Source organism: Polyergus mexicanus, unplaced genomic scaffold, assembly GCF_030449975.1.
Source record: "Polyergus mexicanus isolate NDT 795.1 unplaced genomic scaffold, iyPolMexi1.0 SCAF_5, whole genome shotgun sequence".
Taxonomy (NCBI): Eukaryota; Metazoa; Arthropoda; class Insecta; order Hymenoptera; family Formicidae; genus Polyergus; species Polyergus mexicanus.
Window position 1 is genome coordinate 8562430 of NW_027223325.1, and position 27549 is coordinate 8589978.

Here is a 27549-nt window from a genome sequence, read left to right on the forward strand (position 1 = left end):
TGTGACATCAAGTTATTGACCGCAACTTTTGTTGCATTTTATTGTTAAATCGATGATATCGTTTCGCAGCAATTCCTTCGAAGGTCATCCATTGGTCAAAGCTTGGGCAATTTGAGTAAAATTTTATCGCACGTTACGTCTCTTTTTCTCGATATATTCTTGCCTTCTGCTTGTTATCGAGGTTATTATGTTCTACTTTCGTTCGCTTTTAACTCGCGATAAAATTCTTATATTTGACGAGGGAACTTTTAGGCTGAAATTTTTAGAAAAGAATCGACATTCTTCGACAGTAGAAAGATTAAATAATTCGCGCGCTATTCTTATTTTTACGATATATCTATAATGAGAGACAGATGGATAGAGGAGGGATGAAGGTGGAGGGATAGAGGGGGCTGACACGTGCCGTGAAAAAAATGAAAGGACAGGCTTCGGTGATTGAAAGCCCTCGGGCTGGCAATTGATTTTTCTCTCGCGTCCATTACACCCACATCCAAATCGATGGACACGGTTTATGTACAGGGTGTACGAATATCGACGAGAGGTAGTTATGCAAATTTATCGCGCGACCATCGTTTATTAACTGAATTTCAATAATTTCGCTCAACTGGTGCGTGAAATAACATTTTCAATTAAAGCCGTAGCGTATGCAGGGAACGCTTAATGAATTTTCAATGTTTAATTTTCAAATGTTACAGTCGAATTGCCTTTTCTTTTTTTTTTTTTTTTCTTTTTACATCGTCTCTCTGTTGCAACAATGATTATATCTTACACGCACACGCTCTTGGAAAATATTTTTTTCCAAGTCGATTTAATCTTTATTTACGCGCCAGTTCCTTCCTCTTTATACGCGACACGAGGACTTGTCTCGATTGGAATATCCGTCGAACCGCACGATCGACCTAAAGCTCACGTCCGGCCGATCCATTTATCCCTATAGAGAAAAACAAAGAGGGAAAGGGCTCGTATTTATTGGCTTGAGTCGCGACGGTTACATATTGCAACGCGTATGAGCCGAGGCTTGCGTGCACAACTCGTGGATCGCGAAGTGCGTTTCGTTGCTACTCTACGCGTCGAACAGAAACAACCCTACAAAACGTGTTTGAAAACTTCGCGAATAAACGAATAGCTAGATCGATACACGATGTTTTTAACCCTTTTTCTTTTTCTTTTTATAAAATGTTTGGAAAGCGCAAAAAATACGTGCATAGTTTTAAATAATTCATCGATTAAAATATTAATTATTCAATATTTTTATAACATCGCTCTTTTATATTTCTAATTTTATTACGCGTTTTTACAGCATATTTTTTTGATAGATTTTTTTTTTGGTAGATAAAAAAATCTTCTTTTTATTTTACTTTTATTTTAATAAATGCTTCTTCCCTCCCGCTTGAAGATACATGTTTCTCTGGGAAAAAAAAAAGAGGTCGATATTTTAAATTAAGAGAAAAGTGGAAGGAACAAGCTGGCAAAAGAATATCCTTTGTTGGATTTGCAAGTCCGAGAGAGAAAGCTCCGTTCCATTGTATCTTCCGTGAAGCATACATCTTCCGCAGTTCGTCTCGACTTCTCTATTCATCTTCCACGACTGTGGTTTTTTTTTTTTTTTGTCTATTTCTCTTTGCGTTTACATATCGCCTGTCGACGCCGTCGAGTGCGACAAAGTAGAATTTCAGCACATGGTACTTTTGCCCTTCGCGATAAGAGCACCTTTCTCTCCTCTTTTCTGGACGAAATTACAGAGAAGGGAAGTAAATCTATTGGCTTTATATAATCGTTGAAAGTGAATAATATTATAATTAGAGCATTTTGTAAGAGGAGAATAAGCGCAGAAATTAATTTAAAAAATAAGTTAGAGATACTGATTAAAATGAATAAAAAAATATACGTAACTTTACAAAAAAAAAAAAAATAAATAAAATAAAATAATATTTATATATTTCTTATAATACATTTTACGTTATATGTGTGAAAAATATTAATATTATAATATCACTTATATTATAAATATAATAATTTTGTAGTATTATGTATCGTTATTAATTATTTTTTAAGGCAACCTTTGAAAAAGTGTCATTACGATGAAATAGTTGAACCGAGGAAGGAACTTTTCCAAGTAAAGCAGAGGCAGCGGAATTCTCTTTGGCAGGACGAGAATTTATCACGGCCGGCCCACGAATCTCTCGATTCGAATCCAATTTTCGAGATATATATACGAGGGCATGCGCAATTTCCTATTATTTTTCGAATAACGCCGGACTACGACGTTACCTCCGCTTTCAATTCCGCCGCGCGTTCTTCCCCTTGTTTACCGTACGATATTCGTCTGTCAAAAAGTGATGTAGCGATCCACCACGTGGTTTAGGTGAATAGAAACGCAAATCTTTCTTATACGCGGTACAAAGTGCTTGCGAAATTTTTCGTGCATTTAATAATTATACGGCACGATTTTGCATAGATTAGCTTTCGATACGAATTGCACGTTTTATTTTTTATTTCTTATTAATTTCATTAAGCACAAGAATTTCTTCTAGTAATTTGAAATATTCATAATTCATTTGTAAATATGAGCGAAAAGGAAGTCAAGGAATATGTGCAAAAATCGGATAATTAAAGTAATTGAACAATTATTAATAATCTCTTTTTATTATACTGTATTATACTTTTTATTATACTTTTTATTATCTGTAAATTAATAAAAAAAAATTTGACATATGAAAATATAATTATTACAACTTCTTTATTCGCTTATAATGTCCACTTTTAAATGCATGCGACTTTTTCACTCTACGAAATTGCCTGATCGCCGTGATATAAAATGGATACGCGCAATTATCCTGAGCTTATCCTTGTCCGGCGCGTTGAGAGATTTTAAAAGCTTCCGTTCCAAGTTCGATTAACGTATCCCCTTTGTTTTTTGTCCAAAGTCCCGCGCAGCCCGGCCGTTATTCTCTCTCTCTCTCTTCCTTTATTTTGTGGGGGGGAAAAAAAAGAAAGGTTGATCGTACGAGCAGATCCCATTTAGCTCGGGAAGTTATCTCGAGGAACTTTATCGGTCGGCAGAGAGAGCATGCCCTTTCGCGCTTTGTTTCCCACTTATCCTCGAGACTTCTTTTCTCCGGACAATTATTTTCCATTGACAGCGGACTCTCAGTTCTCCCATTAATACACGATCGATAGAAATATTGATGGAGGCCGCATGCGTTTTGAAATGTTCAAGCATCTCCTCGCGATATTTCGTAAATATATTATATATTAAAATTTCTCAAAATAACATTATCTTTACATCATATCCTCGCGATGCTCTCTCAATTTTATTTGCCGAAAGTCTTGCCTATATACATCGAACGCTTGACAAAAGCACTGTCAAAGGACGATAATATTTATTAATACTTAAATTTAATAAATTGAAATTAAATTTGATAAATTTATTAAATACTTTGCGATTAATATAAAAAAAAAAAGAGTAAAATTAATAACAATTATAGTCGTAAGGAAAGCTAGTTTTACGAGAGAAATGGATATGTGAAATTATTATCGAACATTGACAAGAGAGAACTTTATCGATAGATAACAACGTGTATATAATATACCTTTCTTAATAATAATGTTACGTCTCATTGTGCGTCGGTCCTTGTCCTCTTCCCCTTCCATCTATTGTCATAGCGAAGCGAAACCCCCCCCCCCCCCCCACTACTGACATTCCATCGAATATTGATAAACAGGGACGCTCGGTATATCTTGTGAATTTTCTTGTTAAGAAATACTTGAATATAAAAATTTGATTGAAACAATAATTTATATAATTCCCATTCCCAGTCGCTTCGATTCCTATTTGAAAAATTTAAATCGTACAAAATATTTCCTATAGTTATCGTACTTACGAGTTGTTAATCACGGGAATTAATTAATTAATTGCTTTGGATTTTTCACCGATTTAATTGTGATTTTCTTTGTGTGTGTGTTTTTTTTAATCGAGATATTATAGAGCGATGTATATTAATCGTTAAGTCGAGCGATTTAAATAACGGAAAGGTACATCGCGTTTATTAACAATTAATCTTAAAAACTCAAGGAACAGAATATCTTTCACACACGCTCGTCTTGTAACGCGTTCGATTATTTCGCGGTGTCAAGGATATTACTGTGTTCAACCTTGACATATCGCGCTATTGTTGTCATTCGCGGTGAGACTCGAGTCCTCTCTCTTTCTCTTTCTCTTATAGTCTCGACATTTTTATATTAGCATTTTCGTCTTGAAATGTTCTAAGGAATCTGCCATTAAGAGGAAATACGGTAGGACATTCTGTATATCATTCCTTCTACGATTATTATAATCAACGATTAATTAATTCTCGCAATTGACGACTCGAAACGACTTTTGGTAGTTTGTCATACTATATAAAACGGATCACAATCGCGATTTAATTATTGAGTATGATCGTTTTAAAATTGTAATATTTATTAATTGCATATCATAAATTCAACGTTTGTATATCGTTGTAATTTAAAACAAAATACGTATTTCGTGAGAGATTTATTCGATTGAAATCTGTTGTGAATGATTCGGTGGATGATTCGTAATTTATTTATCATTTATTGTACAAATAAATCGTTTAATTTATTTATAAATTTATAAATATATAAAATATAATATATAAATTTAAAATATAATATATAATATATATATATATATATAATATATAATATATAAATTTAAAATATAATATATAAATTTATAAAATTTATAAATCGTCGTTTAATTTATTTATAATTAATTTAATTTAAAACGACATGCCAACTATTGTAGATTTATGTTATTGTTTGCTTCTCTGTTTGTCTCAAAATTTTCTGTCATACGTTCGATTAAATGACAAGGGGATAAGGAATTGGTGAGATAATTAAAGATCTAATGCTATTTTTGTTATATTACGTATCAATATAAAATTTGTCGAGTGCGATTGGTTCCCATAGACGTGATTTCTGACATTTCGAAATATGTTAAAGATGTTAAAATATTTCGCTTTCACTTCATACACATACAAATTAAGGGCAAGGAGAGATAAATCGCTGAAATTTAGCAATCGCGCGAATCGGGAGGAATGAAAGAAGGGGGCGAATAAAGAATAAAATTGGCCGACCAAATGGGACCCGCGGGTATCGAGATGAGGGGGCGGTTTAAATCGAGATAAAGAGAGACGGGAAGAGAGATGAAAAAAAAAAATAAGGTGGTCGATGGGCTTTTTATCGAGTGATTTTGGGTCAAGCGGGGCTCCCTTCGGAGCGATAAGGGTCCGTCAATAGTCGTCGGTACGACGGAGGGGGGAAAGGAAGCGAGCCCACTCCGGTCGCCTTTACTCCTCCCTTCCTCCTTAATCATTATCTCATTTCGTCCTGTTACTTTCTCCGTCTGCCCGGGAAACTTTGTGATTTAATTGAAAAGAGATTCATTGTAACTCCGTTCGCTCGCGGCCCGCTCTTAATCCGCGCTCGAGAAACGACGAGCTAATCTACCGCGGATCTTTGGCGGATTGCTCGATACTCATCCGGGATTGAAGAGGATTCCCCATTAACGGGGAACTTCTCGCATTCCAGCTCATTCTACCTCGCGTACCGCATAAACGTTAGGGAACGTTTACGCGCGATGTTAAATAACGTTGTCACGGTAACATTTATCTCGAATTTATCATTCAAGGTTCATTCGCAGTGTGCAGATAAAAGGGAATAGTCATATACGTGAAACGGGAAGACGCGAACCCTATACTTTATCGTTCCCGCTGAAAAAAATTTCTCTCCCGTGTGACGAATGTTATGCCACGTGCGAGCTGTCAAGTGCTTATGTCAAGTGTTGCATGATGGAAAGGCGAGCGAAATTCAATGGAGGCGCGAGAAAGGGATTCTCCCTCGAAATCTTGATGGTAAGGGAAGGGGGGGAAGAAGGGGGTGGGGGGGAGGTCGAGGACGGGGGTGATACGGAGGTAGTTTTCTATTGTTTAACTTGATAAATGAAATAGTCGGGCTCGCACGGGAGGGCTCAATGTGCCACCCCCTCCCCCCCTCCCCCTACACAATGCAATGGCGGCGATATATTGTTCCGAGTTAATTCAATGCCGAAAGCTCACTCTATCTCGCAGGTAACGGACGTAAATAGGCGCGCGGTGAATTAAATACATAATATATTTAGGCGAGACCCCCTTTTCCGTACGCGATCGTTGTATCTTTCCTTGTTATCGGTTTTTTTTTTTTTTTTACAAGACGAGCGTCTATATCGAGTAGACTGGCCGCTGTTGCAATTACGACGCGATAAAAACGACCCGAAACGATGAGCGGGATACGCACTATAAATCGGTGAGAAAAAAAAAAAAGAAAGAGAGATAGAGAGGCTGAGGGAGGTAGAGATAGATAGTGAACGCGAGTGCCCCATCATCGTACTCGTCACCGAGTCTTCCTGCTTACGAGCGACCTTTATGTGGATTAGGTGAGAGAATAATCGTAAAGTGAAAATCCCCCTCTTCCGCCTGGCTATTCCCGCACGGGTATGAGGGTTGTTGTGCGCCACCTCGCACACGAGGCGGGGGGGGATCCCTTACCTCACCTCCCGGAAACGATCGTAAGTTTTTAAATCGCCCCCTTTGAAAAATTCAGACGCGCGAGATTGGGGTCTCCCCTGAATCGCGATACCTCAGTCGTTCCACTTCGCCTCCCTTTGTCTCCCGACCGGCTCCGTAAACACTTCGGCGTATTTCGCGCTCCTTGAATTATTCGATAAGAGCATGGATTAAGAGCGATGGGAAATAATTGCATTTTTTTTCTCGATGCCATAATTTTTTTTTTTTTTTTTTTTTTTTTTTTTTTTTCCAAGAAGGATTAAGGTTCAGTGGGACGATGGCGTGCGGGAAAAAAGCTTACAATCTTACGGGAATTGTTTCATCGTTTCGATCCCTCGTTTCCTTTTTACTCGCGACTTTTATTAACGAGCGAGCGATGGAGTAACGCGCGTAAATTAAGACACGAAACATATACTCTCGCCGGGATATCCTGTAAATGACCGAGATGGGGAGCGAGAATTGGGCCGTGACGTGCGAGCGTCTTAATATCGCGAGATGGAGAAGCTGCTACGCGGCAACTTCGTCTTCATTTTCATCTTCATTTTCATCGCCATCGCGCTAACTTCTGAGAGTTATTTTTCCCAGATGTATTTACTTCCCAGACGTAGGTATTTATAATTTTGAAGAGACGTATTAGAATCTCAAGAGTTAGAAGCATTTTGACAATCAACACACAGAATTTGAAACAGCCAGGTATCTTCATCGGAAAAAAATATCGACAATATTTAAATAATTTTTTATTTACATAATTTTATACGAAGGAATGAGAGCAACTTGCATTAGATTTTCTCTGTCTTTTTTTTTTTTGTAACAAGTATCAGAACTTTTGGTATAGAGTCTATGCAAAAACTTTAGCGAGCACATTCATAAATTTTCAAATTCCATAATTTTCCCTTTCATGAATACGTAACGTGTAATCTTGACTGCTTGTTATTTAATAAATTTAATTAATATTTAATAAATTTAATTAATACTAGAAAGGAGAACTTATATCTTTTACTTTCAATTTTAAGAAACTATGTTACACACACCCTGTTATTCCTGAGCAGCGATAATTTCCTTTTCATATCTTTCATTGTTTATTCCTTCTCGTCGAGTTTCTTGATGTTACGTATTCCGTCAGTACTTAGATTTTAGGATGTAAAATTTATTGTATATATCTATGCTGTACTTTGCTCTAATCTACTCCACCCTCTATTAACGGCGCAGAGCGAGGCTTAAAGAGGCTCGGCGGCGTGTTTTCCGCGCCAAAGTCTTATTAACTATAAGTGTCTGTTCTCGGTAGAGTGCTATTTATAAAATTAAGACTAACTTTCGTCTCTTCTAACATGCGCGGGACGACCCGCGCTGCGCTTTTTCACTCGGTCCCTCGGACCGGTTAGAATAGTCGCTTCTTACCGGAAGAGCCTTAGGGCGAAAATAGCATTGGAATAACGGAGATCTAGCGACGGATTTACGGTGATATTGTCAACGATGGTCGCGTTTGACTACAGCGATCGTTCCGCTTCAGCGAAATGTAGAGTCAACCCTGATGAAAGTTTGCGAAAACTCAAATAGCTAAAAAAAAAAAAACTATATGAAAATCGTGCAAATAAGATACTTGTATTGCTTCCTGATCATTTTATTTTGCTCACAAAACTTCTCCACGCGACAAATGGATTTTTTAATTTTGGCTTTCTCATAGACGAAACTTTATCGTGTTAAAAAATTTAGCCCTCTATCTCGAAATTTGCATTTGAAGTTAAAGCATGCCCAGACATTTTACAAAAGATTCAAAATTTCATAAAAAATTAACCCTTTTACCGTTTCTCATTAAGTTCAATATCAACCATCCTTTAATGATAAATAATAAGGATTCCTTGTTCCTCGTTCCACGTTTCATAAACTTTCCTTGACCGAACAAGAAATCTTATTGGCTCCCTTATCTCAAGGAAGGTCACGAGCTTCCTTGAGGAGTGATGCGACCTTTTTAGCAGACGATACGCAGAATATAACCAAATATAACCTCCAAAAGTTAGTTTCGTTACATTTGTGGTTTTGTGGTTATTTGTTGTCGCGCTCTCAAACTGAAAGTGTATAAAGGAAAAAGGGATAATGGACAATGAATTTTTAAATGATTCTGACGATGGATTTGAAGACGAAAATCCAGAGAATCGGATTCTGTGGCGGATTCCGAGAAGATACATTCGCGATTGGGAAAATCCCGTGGAATTTTTTGAAGATACGAAAAAGTTTTCATATGTATTGTATGAAATTAGTTGCAGGCAGCATAAAACGGTGCTGCCTCCAGTCGGTCACTAAAAATCCCTAAAATATTCCTTCCTTCTGAAAGGGAGACTCGAGGTCCATCTATGAAACAAGGTGGCCTTGCAGATTCAAGGAATCCTTCATGGAGGCTTCCTCCGTCCTTAAAATAAGGGAGGACTATGAATACGGGTATTTGTTTCCCGCGCGATTTAGTCGACGATAAGAGAATCCGTTGGTGGAGAGATTCTTGACCGAATAGAAGTGGTTAAACGAGAGAGAGCATTATTGGAAGGTACACAACGATAATTATCCAGGCGCAAACTGAGTGTGCGCGATTCGAGCTTACATTTTCCCCTCCGTACCATTTATGACAATGACAAATGGCTCCTTCGACGATTCATCATCCTCTCTCTCTCTCTCTCTCTCTCTCTCTCTCTCTCTCTCTCTCTCTCTCTCTCTCTCTCTCTCTTTCTCGAGTAGTGCGTGCTGCATCTTTGATGGCGAGACAAGTACCAGATAACACCTTCGACTGGTGCTAAGCATCATTAGATGTTATACAGATTTTTTTTTTTTTTTTGTCTTCACACTTATCTCCCTCCTTCTTTCACTTCTCTTCTACTGCACTTTTCGCCATCGAATAATTTATAAAATTTCCAGAATGCGAATTATCTCAATTTGAAACATTAAACAACCTCATTGAAGGATTTCGCCATTAATAGTTTGAGTTTAAGTTTAAATTGGAACTTTTTCTTTTTTTTAAATTGCAGCTTTTTTTCTTTACACATTGAGTACACGTGGCGACTAATTGACATTTCTCGTATACATGTATTCCGAGAAATGAAAAAGCTTCACTCGGATAATCGTGGGATAGTGCGGGAGGATGTGACATAAAGGAGATCGGTGATTGCCGGAGAAAAGTATACGTAATCTCTTGGTTGCTGAATTAACGGCCACGGTCTCATATATCTAATCTCCTTTACTCAGATTAGTACAGAGACGAATGATGTATGTGTCCATTGGACGGGCTTGCTCGTACATTATTCGGCACGCGTCGCAGACGCCGAGAAATTCTCTCGGGATCGTAAAATTGAGTCCCGGATACGTTTAATCGCGGATTTCTACTCCGCTTGTAACACCGCCGTTTTACGTGCGCGAATGAATGACGTAATCGCGTTTATACCGTCCCATTCTGTCTCTTTTTCTGACTCTATTTCGAAACTGGATGATCCGTTATACAAGCATCGGCGCGACTCCCGTTTCCATTAAATTTAATTGCCCATCGTTAATAATCGGGATCTTGGATATAAAAAAGTAATGGTGAAATCTAAATAGCAAAACCAAAGGTAATTATAAAGGCCAGAGTAGTAAAGTGGTCCCGATAACAGAAAGCGGAATCTTCTCTGCCTCATTAAATTTGCATTTGGAAGAACGAGCTAACGTTATGGAGTCATCCCGATGCTGCTTCAACCCCGCGGTAACGATGGCAAACATAATCAAGCATATCTCGGAAATGAATCAGCCTGGGAGTCTCAGGTCCCCATTTTAATAGAGATTCAAAATATGATTCGCTCTCGAAAAATAAACAAACTATAAATTATTATACTTAGTTTTTCAAATATTTTATTTTATTTATTTTAATTTATCTTAATTTTAATTAATTAATTTATTTTATTTAAATTATTTCCAATTTAAAACATCTTTTATTATATATTTTTTAGTAAATATCTTTTTTCATATTACTGGATCTTTAAAGATTGGAGCCACTAATTGCTTAATATTACGTACGTCAATATTTTAGTTACTTGACATTTGTACAGTATTAATTTATTTGAAAAGTCAACAGACATTTATATCATATTTGAAAAACTTGACATAAAAAAATAGAGTCAAATTTTTTTTATTTTATTTTTATTTTTTTCTTTATTATATGTATATTTTTTTCTGTTTATTTATATATGTATATCTTTTATATATATATATATCTCTCTCTTCTATATTCTGCTATATCCATCGACGGATATAATCGCGAGGAAATGCTGTTTAGAGAGAGTAATTGTACGTATTTGTATAAACGCGCGTGTGAATAGACTGTTTCCCATTCCGGAAAGGAGTCCAACAATCTTGATTCCTCTCGAACCTTATCGAGTTTGAAAGATTTCCTACTTTCTCGCTTCCCTTCCGTCCTTTCTCTCTTCCTTTCCCTTCGAGCTTGAAGTTTCGACCGCGATAAAAGTCCGTAAAATTAAATATTGATTTTCTTTGTGAGCAATGGCGGCGACGCCTCGCTCTCTCGTTCCATCGAATAAAGATCCTTTGACCTTCCAGGAGTCTGTCGCAGCTTCCAAATCAAAATTCACTTAGACCAACTTTAAAAGGTTGAGGGGCAGAGAAAACCCTTTCAGACGGCGAATCCTTCTTTGCTCGTAGAGCGAAGCGATTTATGTATGTCTCTATCGCGAATGTAGTATATCTACTGGACATATTTATTCGGAAAGGAAAATAGGCATCTCGTATATTTGCTGAATTAATTTTTCATTCTCGGCGAATTATTTTCTGCCCGTGTCTTTCGTCGAAATGATTCGATTATCCTAAAGCTTAAATAATATATTATTAATGTAACCAAAAAAAAAAAAAAGAAAAAAAAATTAATTAAATATCTTAAGAATAATATCTTAATAATTAAAAATTGTTCATTCTTAATATTTTATTCTACAAATTTTTTATCAAAATAAATAATTCATTCATATTTTCATTTAACTTTATTCTCAGAAAATTTTGACGTCAAATAATTCTCTCTAATTTTTTTTTTTTATTTCATATTATCTAGATCTTCGTTTTTTTCTACAATTTAAAAAATAATATTCTACGACATATCGCGTACGCTATTGAATTAAAATGCTCGATAGGGTGTATGAAGAACTTTCTCGAACTTGCGCTATAACCGATAATGCGTGATAACGATCATCCTAGAAATTACTACGGTCGGTAGGAAATTTCGCTTAAATTCCCATCCTAACCTAACCTAACCTAACCACCGCTCGCGAAAGGCAGCTATTAATGATGCTACGCAGGTCGCGGATTAATTCATTTCGATGGAATCCACTTCTGAATTATACAATCGTACAGTTTCGAAGCAATTTTATTGATCAAAAATATAATTATTATATCTAGTGTTTTTTTTTTTTTTTTTTTTTTTTTTTTTTTTTTTTTTTAATCGATAATTTTACCTAGAGTAAAACTTAATCGAGGACTTTTTGCACGAGTATAATTGATAATTTTTCAAGTGTCTTATATGGTTTTTTTTCGAGTTATCTACATAATCATCGAATAATTAAAATTTTTCGGATTCGAAGCTCTACGATTGTACCACCGGTTGAAAAATTTGGCTTAACATATATCCCACATAAATTTTTATCTGAATTTAATATAATATGGATATATTAAATGACACTAATGATGACACTAATATTATGTTAATATATTTCGACACAAAATAAATGTATAAACGTTTATAATAATTTGAAATAAACATTGTTGTAAAATCAACATATTTTTAATGATGAAATTAACTTAGAAAGAAAATTATCGACGATCTGTCACTCCTACTATAGGATAAAATAAAATAAATTTTTTTTTTTGACAAAATTTTTTTTTCAATTTTCTATGCCAATGTGTTCAGAATGTTCCAAAACGTCGAAAAATCACATTTTTTTAAAAATGTCCGAACACGTGTGTATATGTATGTATTACGTTATGCTTGAAAGAGTTTATTTCTTATAAAATTTTGAAATTTTTCGAAAATGTCTGCGCACTTTCGCAAATTTCGAGATATCTAAATTTTTTTCACGCGATAAAGCTTCCTCTGTGAGGAAGCCATAATTGAAAGACCCGTTCGATATGAGGAGGAGCTTTGTACGCTATAGATAAAATAATGAGAAAGCAATGTGCATGTTTTTAATTTTGCACGATTTTTATCTTTAATTCTTTTCAATTGTTTTAACGATTTAATTTTTGAATTTAATTATCCCAGCAACAATGTGTGCTAAATTAACACATTGATGGGCTAAATAAATATTTGACAGAGAAATTTCATCCCGGGGTATATTTTTTTAATGACTAAATATAAATTTTCCCAATCGTGATCACGTGTATATATCCCTCCAAGTGACACTTGGAGGGATATATACATGTAATCACGATTGGGAGAGAGTTATCAATGCCATTCCTAGCCGTGCCGATGAGGATGCGAATGCCGCGCCGCGCTACGCGCAACGCGCGCATGTGACGTATGCGCCCGACGCAACTCCCGGCATTGCCACTGCCACCGCGACACCAGACGTGACTTCCCTCTCAGTGGTCCGTGAAACGCGACCGGAGTGCCAACGTTCTCCCTCTACCTTTCGTGAGGACACGCGATCTCTGTAATCCCGCGATTCGCGCCACATCGATCTGACAGCGTCGCGCTTGGCGATCGCCGAAAGATCTTCATCCCGTAGTGTATAATGTAAATTAATATCGAAGGGACGGTAGGGGTTGCCGAGGTAGTACGTAAACAATTGGGAAGAATTTAATTTTTTTTTTTTTTTTAATTTTTTTCTCTAACGCGAATGCGAGGCTTCCGTCTGTCAATCGAAAGTGATGAGACATAGAGCGAGAGAGAAAGTACAATATTGTAGCACGTCTGTAAATATCTCACATCATAGTTTCCACAGTGATCCTTTTGTCTTTTGTGAGAAAGATTTTTTTCTTTTCCTTTTTTTATCTCTTTCGTAAATAAATATAAATTTTTTGTTTAAGTGTCAAATCATTTTTTTCCATTTTCATTTTTTTTTTTTCTTATTATCAAAAATCGAAACTATATCCAAGTAAGATACTTGTTAAGTAAATATTGAAACAGACTGACAATCTTATTAGATCATGCGATAATTGCATCATAAAAAACGTGTATATTATAAATAACATTGTTATTAATTTTAAAAGCGTCAGATGCACTTTAAAAAGTTGCTTTTAATCTGGAAAAAAAAGTAAATAAATAAATGAAAGTAGCTTAAAAGGATTTGATAGAAATTTATCTTATGGAAGTTGCAAAAATTCCTATTTTTTACCTACATATGAATTTATTTAAAATCGTGAAAGAATTTTCTCTCTCGAGAAATTAGATTAGCATAGAAATAATATGTTCGATCAATTTTATTTTAAGAACGATGTGAACAATCTTAGGATATCATTATAATACTATAAATGTAACATATACAGGGTGTCCCCAATTTAAATGGCAAAACTTCAAGAGCGCGACATTTTGAACAATATCTGCATTAAATAGATGATAACATAAATAAAATGTAAATAAATAAGTAAAAAAAGCAAAAACTTGTTTTTTCTTTTTTTTTTGTGATTTTCTCCAAAATGGAGCAAAAACGAGCGAACCTCTAAAGGACTTTCTGTCTTAGCTTTTCGGTCCCCTACGCGCTCCTGAAGTTTTGCCATTTAAATTTTGGACACCCTGTATAATAAGACTTTCAATTTTAATATTATTTCTCTTTTTACACACAATTAATGAGAAATAGTCTTCTTTTCTTGGAACGAATTATCTTTTCTCTTCGTATTAAGCAAACATCGTTTCTAGAGGTTGCATTCGAACGACGGTGTTAAAGCAATTAGTGGTTTCGTTCTACCAAAGCAATGTCAATTAGCAGATAAATCACACGGGACAAAACGAGAAAGTAAAAGCAGCTTTCAGTCACAATAAAACTTCGTTTAATTTTGACAAACTACATACGGGCCTTTCTCACGCCATGTTGTGCCTTGTTCATTATAATGTAATATTAACGCTGCGATCCTTTTAGTAAGTGAATTTAATACACGAGGAAAGCGGGCGTATCTTTCACGATCGAGATGCAAATACGATAGCGAGTTATATATATATACACGAGCAGGAAAGCATACAAATACAGTATTCCACCGCTGCAACATTTCTAAGGTGATATCCTCTGAGAATATCGCTGATCGTAAAAAATTTTCCAATATCCGCATTGTGATATTTAATACGAACTTTTTTATTCTGTCTTTTTTTTGTTTTTCATTTTTATTTTTGCATTGATTTTTAAATGTCACGTATCTTGTTACATCGCTACAATCAATAATTAAATCGCAAAATCAAGTCGATTGTGAGAAAAAATGTTTTAAAAATCTGAGTTTTTTTTTTCAAGTTTTTAACTTTATTTTAGTTTCTACTTAATTTTTTTATTCGAAAAAATTAAGTTTTTTTTTTTTAATATTTAAAAGAAGCTGACATCTCTTATAAAATCTTTCGTAAAGATTGCGCGAAGGATTTGTGCATGATAAATGGTTCGTTAGAAACTGGAACACGCTCTGTGTGTAGTTGAAAAGAATAAATCATAAAGTTTTTAGCTTCAGATCGAGATACGATACACAGCGAAAATTTCGAAGAATAGATAAACAAATATGCGATAATAGATCATTTGATTCACGCATTTGAATTGATTCCTTTTCAATAATATAAAAATCGATTTAAAAGGAACGGATTATCGTGAAAAAAAAAAAACGATTATCTTTTTACGACAATTTAAAACAGACTTTAACGAAGAGACTTTAATTTGATGGAATAATTTTTTAGCATAAGTATACCACGTCACACTGAATCCTGAAAGTTTCGAGCGATAAAATGGCGAACCTTTTCGTCAATCTGTCTTATTAAAATGTAACTCGTTTATTCTGGAACCCGCTGTAGAAAGCCATTCCCCGCATTGTACTGCAATTTATCAAAAGTTTGTCCTAGTTGTTCGCAGTTACTTTCAGAACTTATTGCACGGTTAAGAAATCAAATTCTATTCGTATCGTTTTAATTTAAAGCGTCGCGAGAGATTAAGATTCGTAATACACGCAAAAATATTGTCGCCATCTTTGTATTTCTCTGTATGACGTCCTTTTTTATTTATTCTCTTTACACTTGTATAATAATATTTTTGCATTTATCAATTTATCATTATATTTTGTTTCTCATTTTTATTTCTTTCGCATTTCTCTTACTGGTCTTGAGAGAATTTAATTCTCTAGTCGAAATAAATATCTTTCCCTCCTTTTAAACGCCGGTTTGCAATAAATCTCGGGAATGAGGGCGAACGAAAATTAAAGATCTCAGAATTAGAAAAGGTTTTAGTGGGGAAGTTATGTATATATATATATATATGTATTTTTTTTTTTTACGTAGAATTCGAATTTCTGCTATGATTTTTTAATGAAACTTATTTAATATTTTATTTACTTATTATTATTGCTTGTTTAATAATTTACTTAAACTTTTTTCTAATTTTTTAATAAAACTTATTTATAATTTTTTAGAATAAAAATAAGGAAGGGACACAGAGTTATGTATCACATACTGGCATATACAACACGTATTCTTTTTCGACAAGTTTACAGAATGCGCCTTGTATCTTCTTTTAATTCTAAGATATGTATTTTCAATTAAACAGTTCCATGCAATAATGTAATTCATAAAGCTCGAAACTTTAATATTTTCTCAATAAGTGTCACAGGAGTAGGATGTAAAAATCAATTGTCAACTATATTAAAACATTTTTTTTTTTATATATATATATTTGAGCTTTTTTCATATTTAAAAAATTTTTTTCATTTTTTCATTTTTTTTTTTTTTTTTTTATCCATACACATTTTCGTGAAGAATTCACTCTAAAATTTTGAATCCATTTTTCCCTCATTTTGAAGCTTAAGTGCAACTAATTGCTGGCACCATGTCGGACAATATGCTCCTTGATTACGGTCGAAAAAAAGTTACGCGGTCCTTTTGTCCCTTTGATCAAAACGCTAACCCATATATCCGCTTACGCGGGGGGTAAAAGCCGACGCGCGCTATCTATTCCAGGTGGTATCAGTCATCGGCATTCAGGCCCGTCCTCTCTTTCAATTAAGCTTTGATCACGGGGCATCGGGATATATAGCGCGCCCTGTTTCGCCGGTGTCGATATTTACAGATTCGAGCGAATGTTACTCTCAGGTAAAGGGACAGACGAGACACACACCGGACGCTGATCTGAACGAAACAAAAATCTCGTTGAATCGAAATCATATATCGACTCGCTAGGAAGCACTTGAAAGGCTCTTTTATCATTTATCTCTCCTTTTCTATCACAATTTCGCATTTTAATTGAGAAACGCGTTTTCTCCCAACGAGATCAAGAGATTTAAATCAATGTTTCATTTATTTATTTGCTAATCTATTTGTTCTCTCTCCTTCTTGCACACTGGAAAAAAAAAATTGTTAACTTGACTAAATCCGTTCAACTAATTTCCATTTTTTTCATTGAAATATTTAAGTCAAATATATATATAAGTCAAATATCATGTTAGATTTAATATGTCATATTTGACTTAAATATATAAATATTTCAATTTAATTATTTATTTTATTATTATTTGTTTTCAATTTTTTTTTTCAGGCACGTTATACAGTTAATCGAATATTACGGAATATCGCTTTTAATTTAAAAAGTCTCTTTGTTTATTTAGGATCAACTCTTTCTCAACTGTAATCTATCTCTCGTTTAAATATTTTTCTTTGCTTTTAATTTACGAAATAATTACTTTTCGCAATCATACGCGATTTTGTTTGTCTAATTATTAATTTATAGACGATCAATAAAATGGGTGTGCTTTTAATTCAAACGATAAGAAGATACGTGAAGAAATATGGAAATTAATTTTCCGTATGAGCTACTCTTTCTTCGATATTCTTTACAGCGCGATAGCATGGCAGGCAAGTTGCTCTCGGTGATGGGCCCTCTATTTGCTTACCAAATATTGGAACGAATGGAACTTTTAACGAGGAACGAGCGACGAAAGTGAACTGTGCTCTCGGTGTGATTGCTACTATCGAGAGAAAAAAAATAAATATTGATCCTTCTGTCGGCGTATCGTCGTGAAAATTAGAAATCGTCCAGGTGACGTCTATAATTTCGATCGAAGTATCGAGACACGTGTAAAGAAATTGCTGTAAAAGTATTGACGAAATATTGGATGATTGCATAAGTTCGTGCCCGATTTTCATAGATGGCATTTAGTTACTGCATGGCGGAGTTCTATTGTTTTCGTGTGGTAATTGTTGCTTACACCGAATAGATGACGTTGTCTTATGTCAATTTAGCGTCAGACATTGTTCAGATAAGTCCATTTGTGCATAAGAGAAATCATTAAAAATGGAGAACGAAAGGTGCATTTGCGGCATGCAATGCTATATGAATTTCGGAAAGGCGTGAATGTTGGGATTGCACAAAAAAATATTCAAAGCGTTTATTTGGACCGCGCTCCTGCTCTCCGAACAGTCAAAAAGTGGTTTGGCAGATTTCGAAATGGTGATTTCAACATGGAGGATCAACCCCCCGCTCTGGACGGCCTTCTGGCATCGATGATGACATTGTGCATGCCTTAGTGGAAAGAAACCCAAGGATTACAACTGAGGATATTGCTGAGAGGGTGAACATCGATAATTCAACCGCTTTTCGTCATTTAAAAAAGCTTGGATACATTTCCAAGCTTGATACGTGGGTGCCGCATCTCCCGACTGAAAGGAATAAGCTGCAGGAAAACTGCAGGAGTCGCAATGGGAAATTCTGCAGCACCCGCCATATTCTCCAGATATTGCGCCTTCAGATTTTTATCTGTTTCGGTCTTTGCAGAATAGTTTAAATGGCAAGAATCTCAATTCCGAGGAAGCTGTCGAAAACCACCTTACAAACTTTTTTCAAGAAAAACCAAGTTCTTTCGTCAAAAATGGAATCGACAAGCTTATAGATGGTTGGAAAACCATTGTAGAAAAGAATGGAGACTATATAATTGATTAATAAAAGTGTTATCTCTAAAATATAATCTATTGAAGTTTATATTTAAATCGGGCACGAACTTATGCAATCACCCAATATTATATATATACCTATAATTGTCCGATGACATTGCGAATACTTAACTCCTTTTGATAATTCAATTGTTTCCGTAGAGAAAGAAAAACATTTATTTTTATCCCGCGTGAGATATTTTGTTTTTATCGAATTGAAATAATATATATTTCTGAAAAATGAACATTACATCAATATTTTAATGCTTTAAAGAAACGTATTATAATTAATATAAATCCGCGTATTATAAAACGTATTATAATTAAACGTATTATAATTAATATAAATTTTTTCGTTTTATCTGCAAATCTTTTATCTCTTATACGCGTATATTTTTCGTGAAAGATAAGTGAAATATAGGGAAATCTTGTTATTATTTCGCTTTATGAGAGAATTGCTTAAAATATCCTCTTAACCGAGACGCTTTGTCGGGAATCGAAATAGATATTTCCTATTCGTCGCGTGGCTCAATTAGTCGAAAACGAACGACGTGCCTCTGTGTACATATCCGGAGGAACGTACGCGCGCACTCGCTCACGCACCCCCCTCCCCCCCCCCGCCCCGTCTCGTATTTTCTTTCTCGATTGTGCGTGAAGTGCCGCCGCACCGACTAACTGCATCGTGAAAGACGACAGGCGGCAGGCAGGAAACGGCGCGTTTCTTTCTTCTGGAAATCGCGTCTTTCGGGGACTCCCAAAGCGAGGCTTAAAAATACTCCGCGTCCAAAAATACACGACGGGGAGCGACGCTCTCGACAGTCCTCGATGACGACGCCGCGTGACGGTGGCGGGTCTCTTTCGACCCCCGCCCCCCCTCCCCCACGCCCCTCCCAGCCAAAAGATTAACTCCCCCCCCCCTCTTTTTTTGTTTTGTCGCTTCGCAGCGTCTCTCTTTCGGAGGCTCCCTACTCCTTTATTTCTTAAACCTTTCTCGAAGCGATCCGCAGGAAGCGCGTTCCACACAATTCAATATACATAAATAAGAAATTAATAAAATTATATATATATATATATATATATTATAAAAAATTTTATAAAATATTTATCGATACTTTATGAAAGAAAGTTTAGAGAAATAGGAATAGAAGGTAGATGTGAAAAAAATAAAATCTAATTTTAAGGAAAAATATTTAAATACTTGAATGTAGGGGGGGGGGGAGGGGGGGAATCTCTGAATGAGAAATCTTAGATTAATAAAATTCAAATTGCTTTCACAATTTTTAGCTTACTGATAGGCTAACAATTTGAAAAAAAAAAAAAAAATAATTAGTCCAATCAACGATATGATATAAGTTTCGAAATGAATTTCTTTTATAGCCTTTTATAGAATCTAAACATATTCTCCGATATCTCGATTTGCCTTGTAAACGATTATTGTGTGCGCGCGCGCGCGTATTTTTTCGATCATGTTGCTCGATTGCACGCGAAAAATGACATCAGGTGATGGACGAGTTTCTCGACAGTGATGATACTTGCGATGGAAATGATCGCGCCGAACGATCTTGAATAGTGCCGACCGCAGGTTCCTTCATCGAGGCTCTAGCGATCATTCGTCTAAAGTGGATTGATAAATTTGATCGTCAATGATGCAACCCGTCGTACATACCGAGAACAACAACTCTGCTTTAGACATGGAATCCCTCGAGGAGATGCTTCGTAAGGTAACGGCAATAATATCTTCTTTCGCTTTCATATGAATAAATGTTTTTGATAAGTCACCACGGAGCTTGTCCCTTTGTAATTTTCACAAAACGCGACGTCGATAGAGATGCTGCATGAAACATCATAAAATATAAATTCTTGTATGATGGCATAATTTCTTTTAAATATATATATATATATTTTTTTTTTAAAGCTCAGTTATATACAGGGTGTAACGGAGCACTCGTATCGGCAGTTTTTTTTGGGGGGGGGGGAGGTGAAACAACGCATTATACTGATATGATTAAATGTGTATGATATTCGTATTTATTATTTAACGTGAATGTTTTAATGGATGTCAAAAAAAAATTAAACCTTGGAAAATCATTTGAAGGTCATGTGAAGGTCAACTTTAAAATCTTAAATAGAGACCCCCATTTTTTTATTTAGTATTCTTGTAGCTGACATCGAGAGCTTTCCAAAACGCTATTTTGATATAAAAAATTAAATATCTCGTAAAACTAAATAGTTTTCGATAATCTTACCGTAATTACCGTTTATGTGTACAGAGTATCGCTCAATGTTGTCTGTCTGAATGCAGAGAAATTTTCCCTCGAGGGGGAAGAATTACGCGCGAAACGTCGCGGATAAAAGATACTTGGCTGGAGGAGATGCAAGTTTTTAACTGCAACTTCCTGTAATGTATTCCGTCAGGCGTCGTTGAATGGGCCACTTAGCGAGCGTCCACACGTGTGGATGTCGGTATATATGCCTCTGATAGGGTTAAAACGATCTCTCTCTAGTAGCGCTTTAACGGCTGCCCCTGGACGGAATCGTCCAGGGGAAAAACGTTCGGAAAATCGTAAAGTAAGCTCGTCCTTCTTCAATCGGTACATTTTTTTCTCTTATATGAGATAAAAATTTATCAACATTTTATTTTTTACATTAAAATACGATTAACTCAGCAAGGAAATAATTGATAATTCTCACAGTATACATTTAATAATAATTATAATTTTTCTAAAGCACAAGTCTCAATTCTCATCCCTTCTTTTACATTAATTCTTCATAAGTTTGTTTGCTTCGAACGAGGAACACGAAAAGCATCTTTCTTCGCAGAAACAATAGGTATAATTTAAGCTATTCTGAGATTACCGACGGAATCTTAATTGAATTAAATCTGTTTCACAATTCTTGTGAATAAAGAATCTCGTTCATTTCGTTGCTCGAGATAAGTTCACTTGACGTTTATGACGTTTCCATTAATTCCCTTCTTAGCATCTTTTTTTTTTTTTCTCTCTTATTGTAATATAATGTCTGAGGGAGATTCTTCATCGCTTATATTATATGCTCTCCCCTGCTCAGATACAAGTGTCGTGAAACAAATGTCAAATGTAAACCTTGAGTATAAAGCTACGTTTAATATCGTATCGTCCGTACCGCTGTCATGCACAAGCGTCACGAATAAATGTCAAACAAAAAGCTACCGGAGAAAGAATAGCTAGATTTAACATTTTTACGGCGTGACATCTTCATCCGACATTTTCTCCTTCATCGTACATTATAACAGAAAATCGTCGTTTATCGACTCATTTGCCGAGCGATTGCTTTAAGGATGTTTTTTGGCTGCATAATAGCAATAGTAGCAGAAAACTGTCAAAATTAAAAAAAAAAAGAGAACAATATTTTTTCATGTTTATACCGTTTGAAAAATCGTTAAATAAATGCGGATTATAAAAAGAATTAAAGTATCACAAAATAATATTATTTATACATATGTGTAGACAAATAATAATATTTCTGACATTTTCGTAAAGGAAAATAGTTGTAATTAATATTTTTCCTAATTTATGACTTTGAAAAACTTTTGATTATGAATACCCCCTGAAATCAATTGTAAGAAACAAAAAAACGAGTAATTTGCATAAAGAGAGAGAGAGAGAGAGACGGATAATATTTTTCTACAATTTTTAATAAATAACATTTAAACGAGTAAGTGGATTTAAATCAAGTTTTGCACAATTTATTAGAGTTTCCTTAATATATGTGAAAATTTTTATTTTGTTGGCAGTTTTCTCCTTGTAAAATTTGCCAATAAGTCTTACGATACGCGATTTTTCATAACAATCAATACTAACTTTAAACTGAAATAATTTCCAATCCATTAAGAGAATTGCCCTTCGGGTTTTTGTATAAAATACAAAATATTTTTGTCAATGTTTTGACATATGGACCGTTTATTTTGAAAGTGGTGCAAGTCCATTTTCTTTTGTTTCGAGAAAATTAAATGTTAGCAGATCTGATAATTAAAAAATATAGGTAAATTATGTGAAGTCTGGGAATGTTGTGTACTAATTTATCAATATGTAATTTGATTATATAAATTTCTTTTAGGCGAATTTTTAACTAAAATAATATATATTTCCAGGCTGCAAATGGACTTACGCCACTTTCATAATTAGCCAATTGTAAATATCATTTAATTTCAATTTTGAAATAACAAATATCACTTAAAATATATTTCATATTAATCCAATTTTGTTTATAAATAATAACAAGAAATAAAATAGAATTAGTATTTTTTATTTTGAACGTTAATTATATTTATATATTGTTAAACTTAACACCAGATATTGGTATTATTAATTATTTATGCTCTTCATGTAGCAGTGTTTTGAAATATTCATGATGCACAGGAGGTATATAAGGTAATAGCTGCTGCATATCCTTATATTTTTCGTATGTAATAGGCCTGGCATCGTGATGGAAATTGGACTTACACCACTTTCATAATCAATGGTTACGCAATTTCTTTTATCGGCCAATTTTAAATTGAACAAAGCATTGGCATTTTTTAAGATATTAAATACTAACTAGTTATAAACAAAAAGTTTACACTAAATTAAGCATAAATTACGTCATATCTCATTTTTTTAAAAAAAGGACTTACACCACTTTCAAAATAAACGGTCCATATGACACATACACCCTTAAAGCTCGAGGACAATCGCGCGAAATGAAAAAAAAAAGGGAGGAGAAGAACGTAGGCGTTAATTTCAAGCGATTTCGAGCTACGTAAAGGTTGTACACGCGTCGTATACGTATCGTAAATGTATATAGGGTCACGCTGTATAGTAGACGCGAATTAAAACCGACGCGGCTTCCGCCGGTACAACCTTTCGCGAATTATAATTATGCAAAATAAATCCGCGATATAGCCCTAGCGCGGGGAAGGGTTACGGGAATAATAACTCGCGTTTTCCGCTCGCGGGATGTATCTATATAACTCGCGGACGGAATGCATAATCCAGGACGCATTTGCATAGCAGGATGCGCGCCGGTAAGCGTCGCGCGATAACGAAAACTGAAGCTTAAATAACATTGGACGTATATAAAGGTATACGCGTACGCGTATGCGTGTATAACGCCGCTCGCTGCCGTATACAGACGGGTGGAAAAATGGGGTAGTTAATTGTCCTTCCGTTACCGTGCAATTACGTTTGTCACACGGGATAATGCCGTTTATCGTGTCTGCCGTTACACGCCCCCGTAATTACTTCTATAATTAGTATTTCTTCGGCGGATACGGCGGGAGTCTCGAGCGACAAACACGGCTCGAAACTCAATTCTAATCTCATCCTAATTTTACGAGCGTAATCGATACGCTCGACGGATCGGGCACGATAATCGGGGGAGGATTGGATTTTTGCCACGGTATACAATACGGAGCGAGGGATTAATCATCGATTGAATTAATTAATATAACACGTTTTATTTTACTGACTTCTCCATTCGAAGAATGGGCTTGGACGACACTCGGTATATTTAGAATTTAATCGCTCTCTCGTGACGAAGTAAATTCTCTCTTCTTTTTTTTTCTAACCTGTCGTCGCTTTGAATGCTTTCGAAATTCAGTTACGGAGGGAAACACACCTTGTATATTCTTACGAGCTTCGATCTTCGTGATTTTTCCATTCATAACACGCAGCCAGGCATGAAACGTAATTTTTTTTTTTTTTTTTTTTTTCCCCAGCGAGAAAGGAAACTCGTGACTGTATCGATGGCTAAGCGAGAAAATATACAATGGTACCCTCACAGTTTTATCCCCAAACAGACATTCGCGAGTTTCTGGACGCGAGGGCGTGGGAACGATCATCGGAGGGAAAGCTCTCGGAAAGCTCTCGGGAAGCTTTTTCGCCTGCGGTTTCTGGTCTAAGCGGCTTTCCGCTTGCGGCAAGGAGATGCGTATTATCGACCCTCTTACCGCAGCTGGACGAAAAAATATTAATCCCGGCTGTCAAACGCACTCACATATCGGAATAGGCGAGTCGATGGGGGATGAATTTCTCGCGATACACCCCGAGGACTAAGTAAGGGAATGAGAAAAAGTTAAGAATATATCTTTTCGTTATAATTCGGAAGAGAATACGCTTCGTCACGAGAGACACAAGTGTCCCCATCGGAAAAGAAATTTTTACATATCATTTATCTTCACCGAAAAAAAAGAAAGGTGTAAATTAAAAATTTGCACATTGCTTCCTCGTCATTTAATTTCGCTCCTCCTCAGAACAAAGGGGTTTTTCAATTTTGGCTTCCTCATAGAGGAAGCTTTGTCATATTAAAAAATTTAGCCCAATATCTCGAAAACAAAGTTTAAGCGATGCTTCACGAAAATGAAATACGGACTAACAATAAATAACTTTTAATGCAACAAAATGGATTAATAATTAATATTCTGGATAACAGAAGAAATACTTTAAGAGCATTTTTATTATGTAAAAATACTAGGTACACCAAATAGATTACTGTGTGTTAGGATGGATATATATACAATATATATTATTAAGCGAACGGATAAGGCTTAAATTCTATACTAGGTCGGGCAAGTGAGAAGCGACGACTTTCTCTCGTCTCGATGTGGCGATTGTCGGAAGTTTCTGCACCTTTGAGCGGGAACTTTTCCGCACTTCTCGCCGGTGATGTACGGCTAAAACGTCGACGGTCGACGCGATCTCGCGCTTCCGTGTAAGATCGTCGTGTGTATGTGTGCGTTCACGAGAAACGACCGCCACCCTTGCCCGCCCTACGGCCCATGGAGCGTAAAAGGGCAATAAAACACACGGGACGCATCTGGGTTACGAGCTTTACAAGGCACTAGCTTCTTTCTTTATCTCGTGCCGGGGCCATCGCTTCGGCCCTAAGCGATTTCTCGAACGCGTCTCCTCCGTCCTCCGTTTCCCTGTAACCTCCGTGTGTAGCTTGTCGCTACCACATTCAGGGTCGGATTTTCGGTGCACCGAAAAAATACACTTCTATCCCAAAATGTGAAATATACATGACAGATATAAAGGATATAATCATGATTATACTTTTGCATTTTTTCTTTTCTCACAATTTTCTGTTGTTTATTTTGAACAAATTTGCTCCCCTTCTTTGGATTCTGAAAATTAAAAGCAGCAAAAATAATTCCAATTATATTGATACGTAACTTCAAAAATGATATTTTCCTCAATTTTCCATGCTTTATTTTTCCGTCAAATTTTCGACGAACTTTAGGCACGTTTCTAAATATGAAATACACACGACAGATATATAAAAGATATAATCCTGATTCTATAGCGATATATAATTTTGACGTTTTTATTGCATTTTTTTCGTTTGTCACAATTTTCCGTTGTTCATTTTAAATACATAAATTTGTTCTCTTTTCTTGGATTCCAAAAGTAATATTAATATGTAACTTCAAAATTATTTTTTCTCGTATCAATTTTCTAAGCTTTATTTTTCTCGTTGCTTTAGAAGTTCTGAAAACTTCGCGGCACAAAATTTCACGAGCACTGTAAACATAATTCTACGATGTATAACAAACAATCCGATCCTGATCGCGTTCTCTGCGCCGTTTTGTCAGAATGCTTCCCATTTATTCCCTCCGATTTTCAAACTCCTTTTTCTTTCCTCCTTCCTCGTCAATCGCGAGAGAAAGCGGTCGTTGGACGGTACGATTTAGATGCCCGTTACAATACACATCAAAACAAGTTCCGAACCACTCCACCAGGTCAATAGTTTCCCAGCTTTTTACGACTGCGTACTTTTTCTATCTTGTAAACAGTTTGTTCAAATATCGTCAAACGTGATTATTTTAACTTTATATATATATATATATATATATATATATATATATATATATATATATATATATATTAAAACGATCTTGAAATCATGTAACATCGAAAAGGAATAATAAAAGCTGTTTAAAGATTTAAGCAAAAAGATAGCACGAAGCTTATAAATCTCATCAAACTATACCAGTCTGATAAGCCGAGTTAAATCGACATCATTGCGATATAGGTAGCGTCCAGTGGCGAAAAATCGCATCTTGTAAACAGGCTATATAAGGCGGCTAAAAATCACCGCTCTTCTTTCTAACGATGATTTAGACGAGGGAGACGACGATATCATCCTGTGTACTGGCCGACGCTTCTATCGGTCGTCCCGCGAATAAATGTCGCAGTTACATGGATTGCACTGGAAATTGGGCATCTCGAAGCGGGATGCACCGGCGGGTGCAATAACGATAACGGCGATCGTGCTAACGTTCGCGACAACGTTACGTGACGATGACAGGCGTCACGATCACGATAATAAAGAGATACGAGAATTAGTTTGGCCAAACGGTTAAGTGACATCTCGCTCGTCCTTTTAAACATTGGGAACATTTTACGAATGGAGAACACGAACTCGTTTGCTAACATTAGATTGTCACGCTCGAAACATTAACCCGTATTCATAGTCCTTTCTTATTTTAAGGAAGCCTCCATGAAGGATTCCTTGAATCTACAAGGCCACCTTGTTTCATAGATGGACCTCGAGTCTCCCTTTCAGAAGGAAGGAATATTTTAGGGATTTTTAGTGACCGACTGGAGGCAGCACCGTTTTATGCTGCCTGCAACTAATTTCATATAATACATATGAAAACTTTTTCGTATCTTCAAAAAATTCCACCGGATTTTCCCAATCGCGAATGTATCTTTTTGGAATTCGCCACAGAATCCGATTCTCTGGATTTTCGTCTTCAAATCCATCGTCAGAATCATTTAAAAATTCATTGTCCATTATCCCTTT

The 27549-nt window shown here is 35.6% G+C and overlaps 1 protein-coding gene across 4 annotated transcripts in view; it reads left to right on the forward strand.

Moving 5' to 3' along the window:
- LOC138933039 (uncharacterized protein CG43867) overlaps nucleotides 1-27549 on the forward strand; it is a 71389-nt gene that overhangs the window by 14368 nt on the left and 29472 nt on the right. Inside the window, exon 1 of one of the 4 annotated variants that reach the window (XM_070295476.1) lies at nucleotides 20187-20447. The exons of the other annotated variants lie outside the window; for them this stretch is intronic. Coding sequence (XP_070151577.1) covers nucleotides 20370-20447 — 78 coding nt within the window. The 5' untranslated portion in view covers nucleotides 20187-20369. Of the gene's footprint in view, nucleotides 1-20186; nucleotides 20448-27549 lie in introns of those variants that run through there. 4 annotated transcript variants of the gene reach the window in all.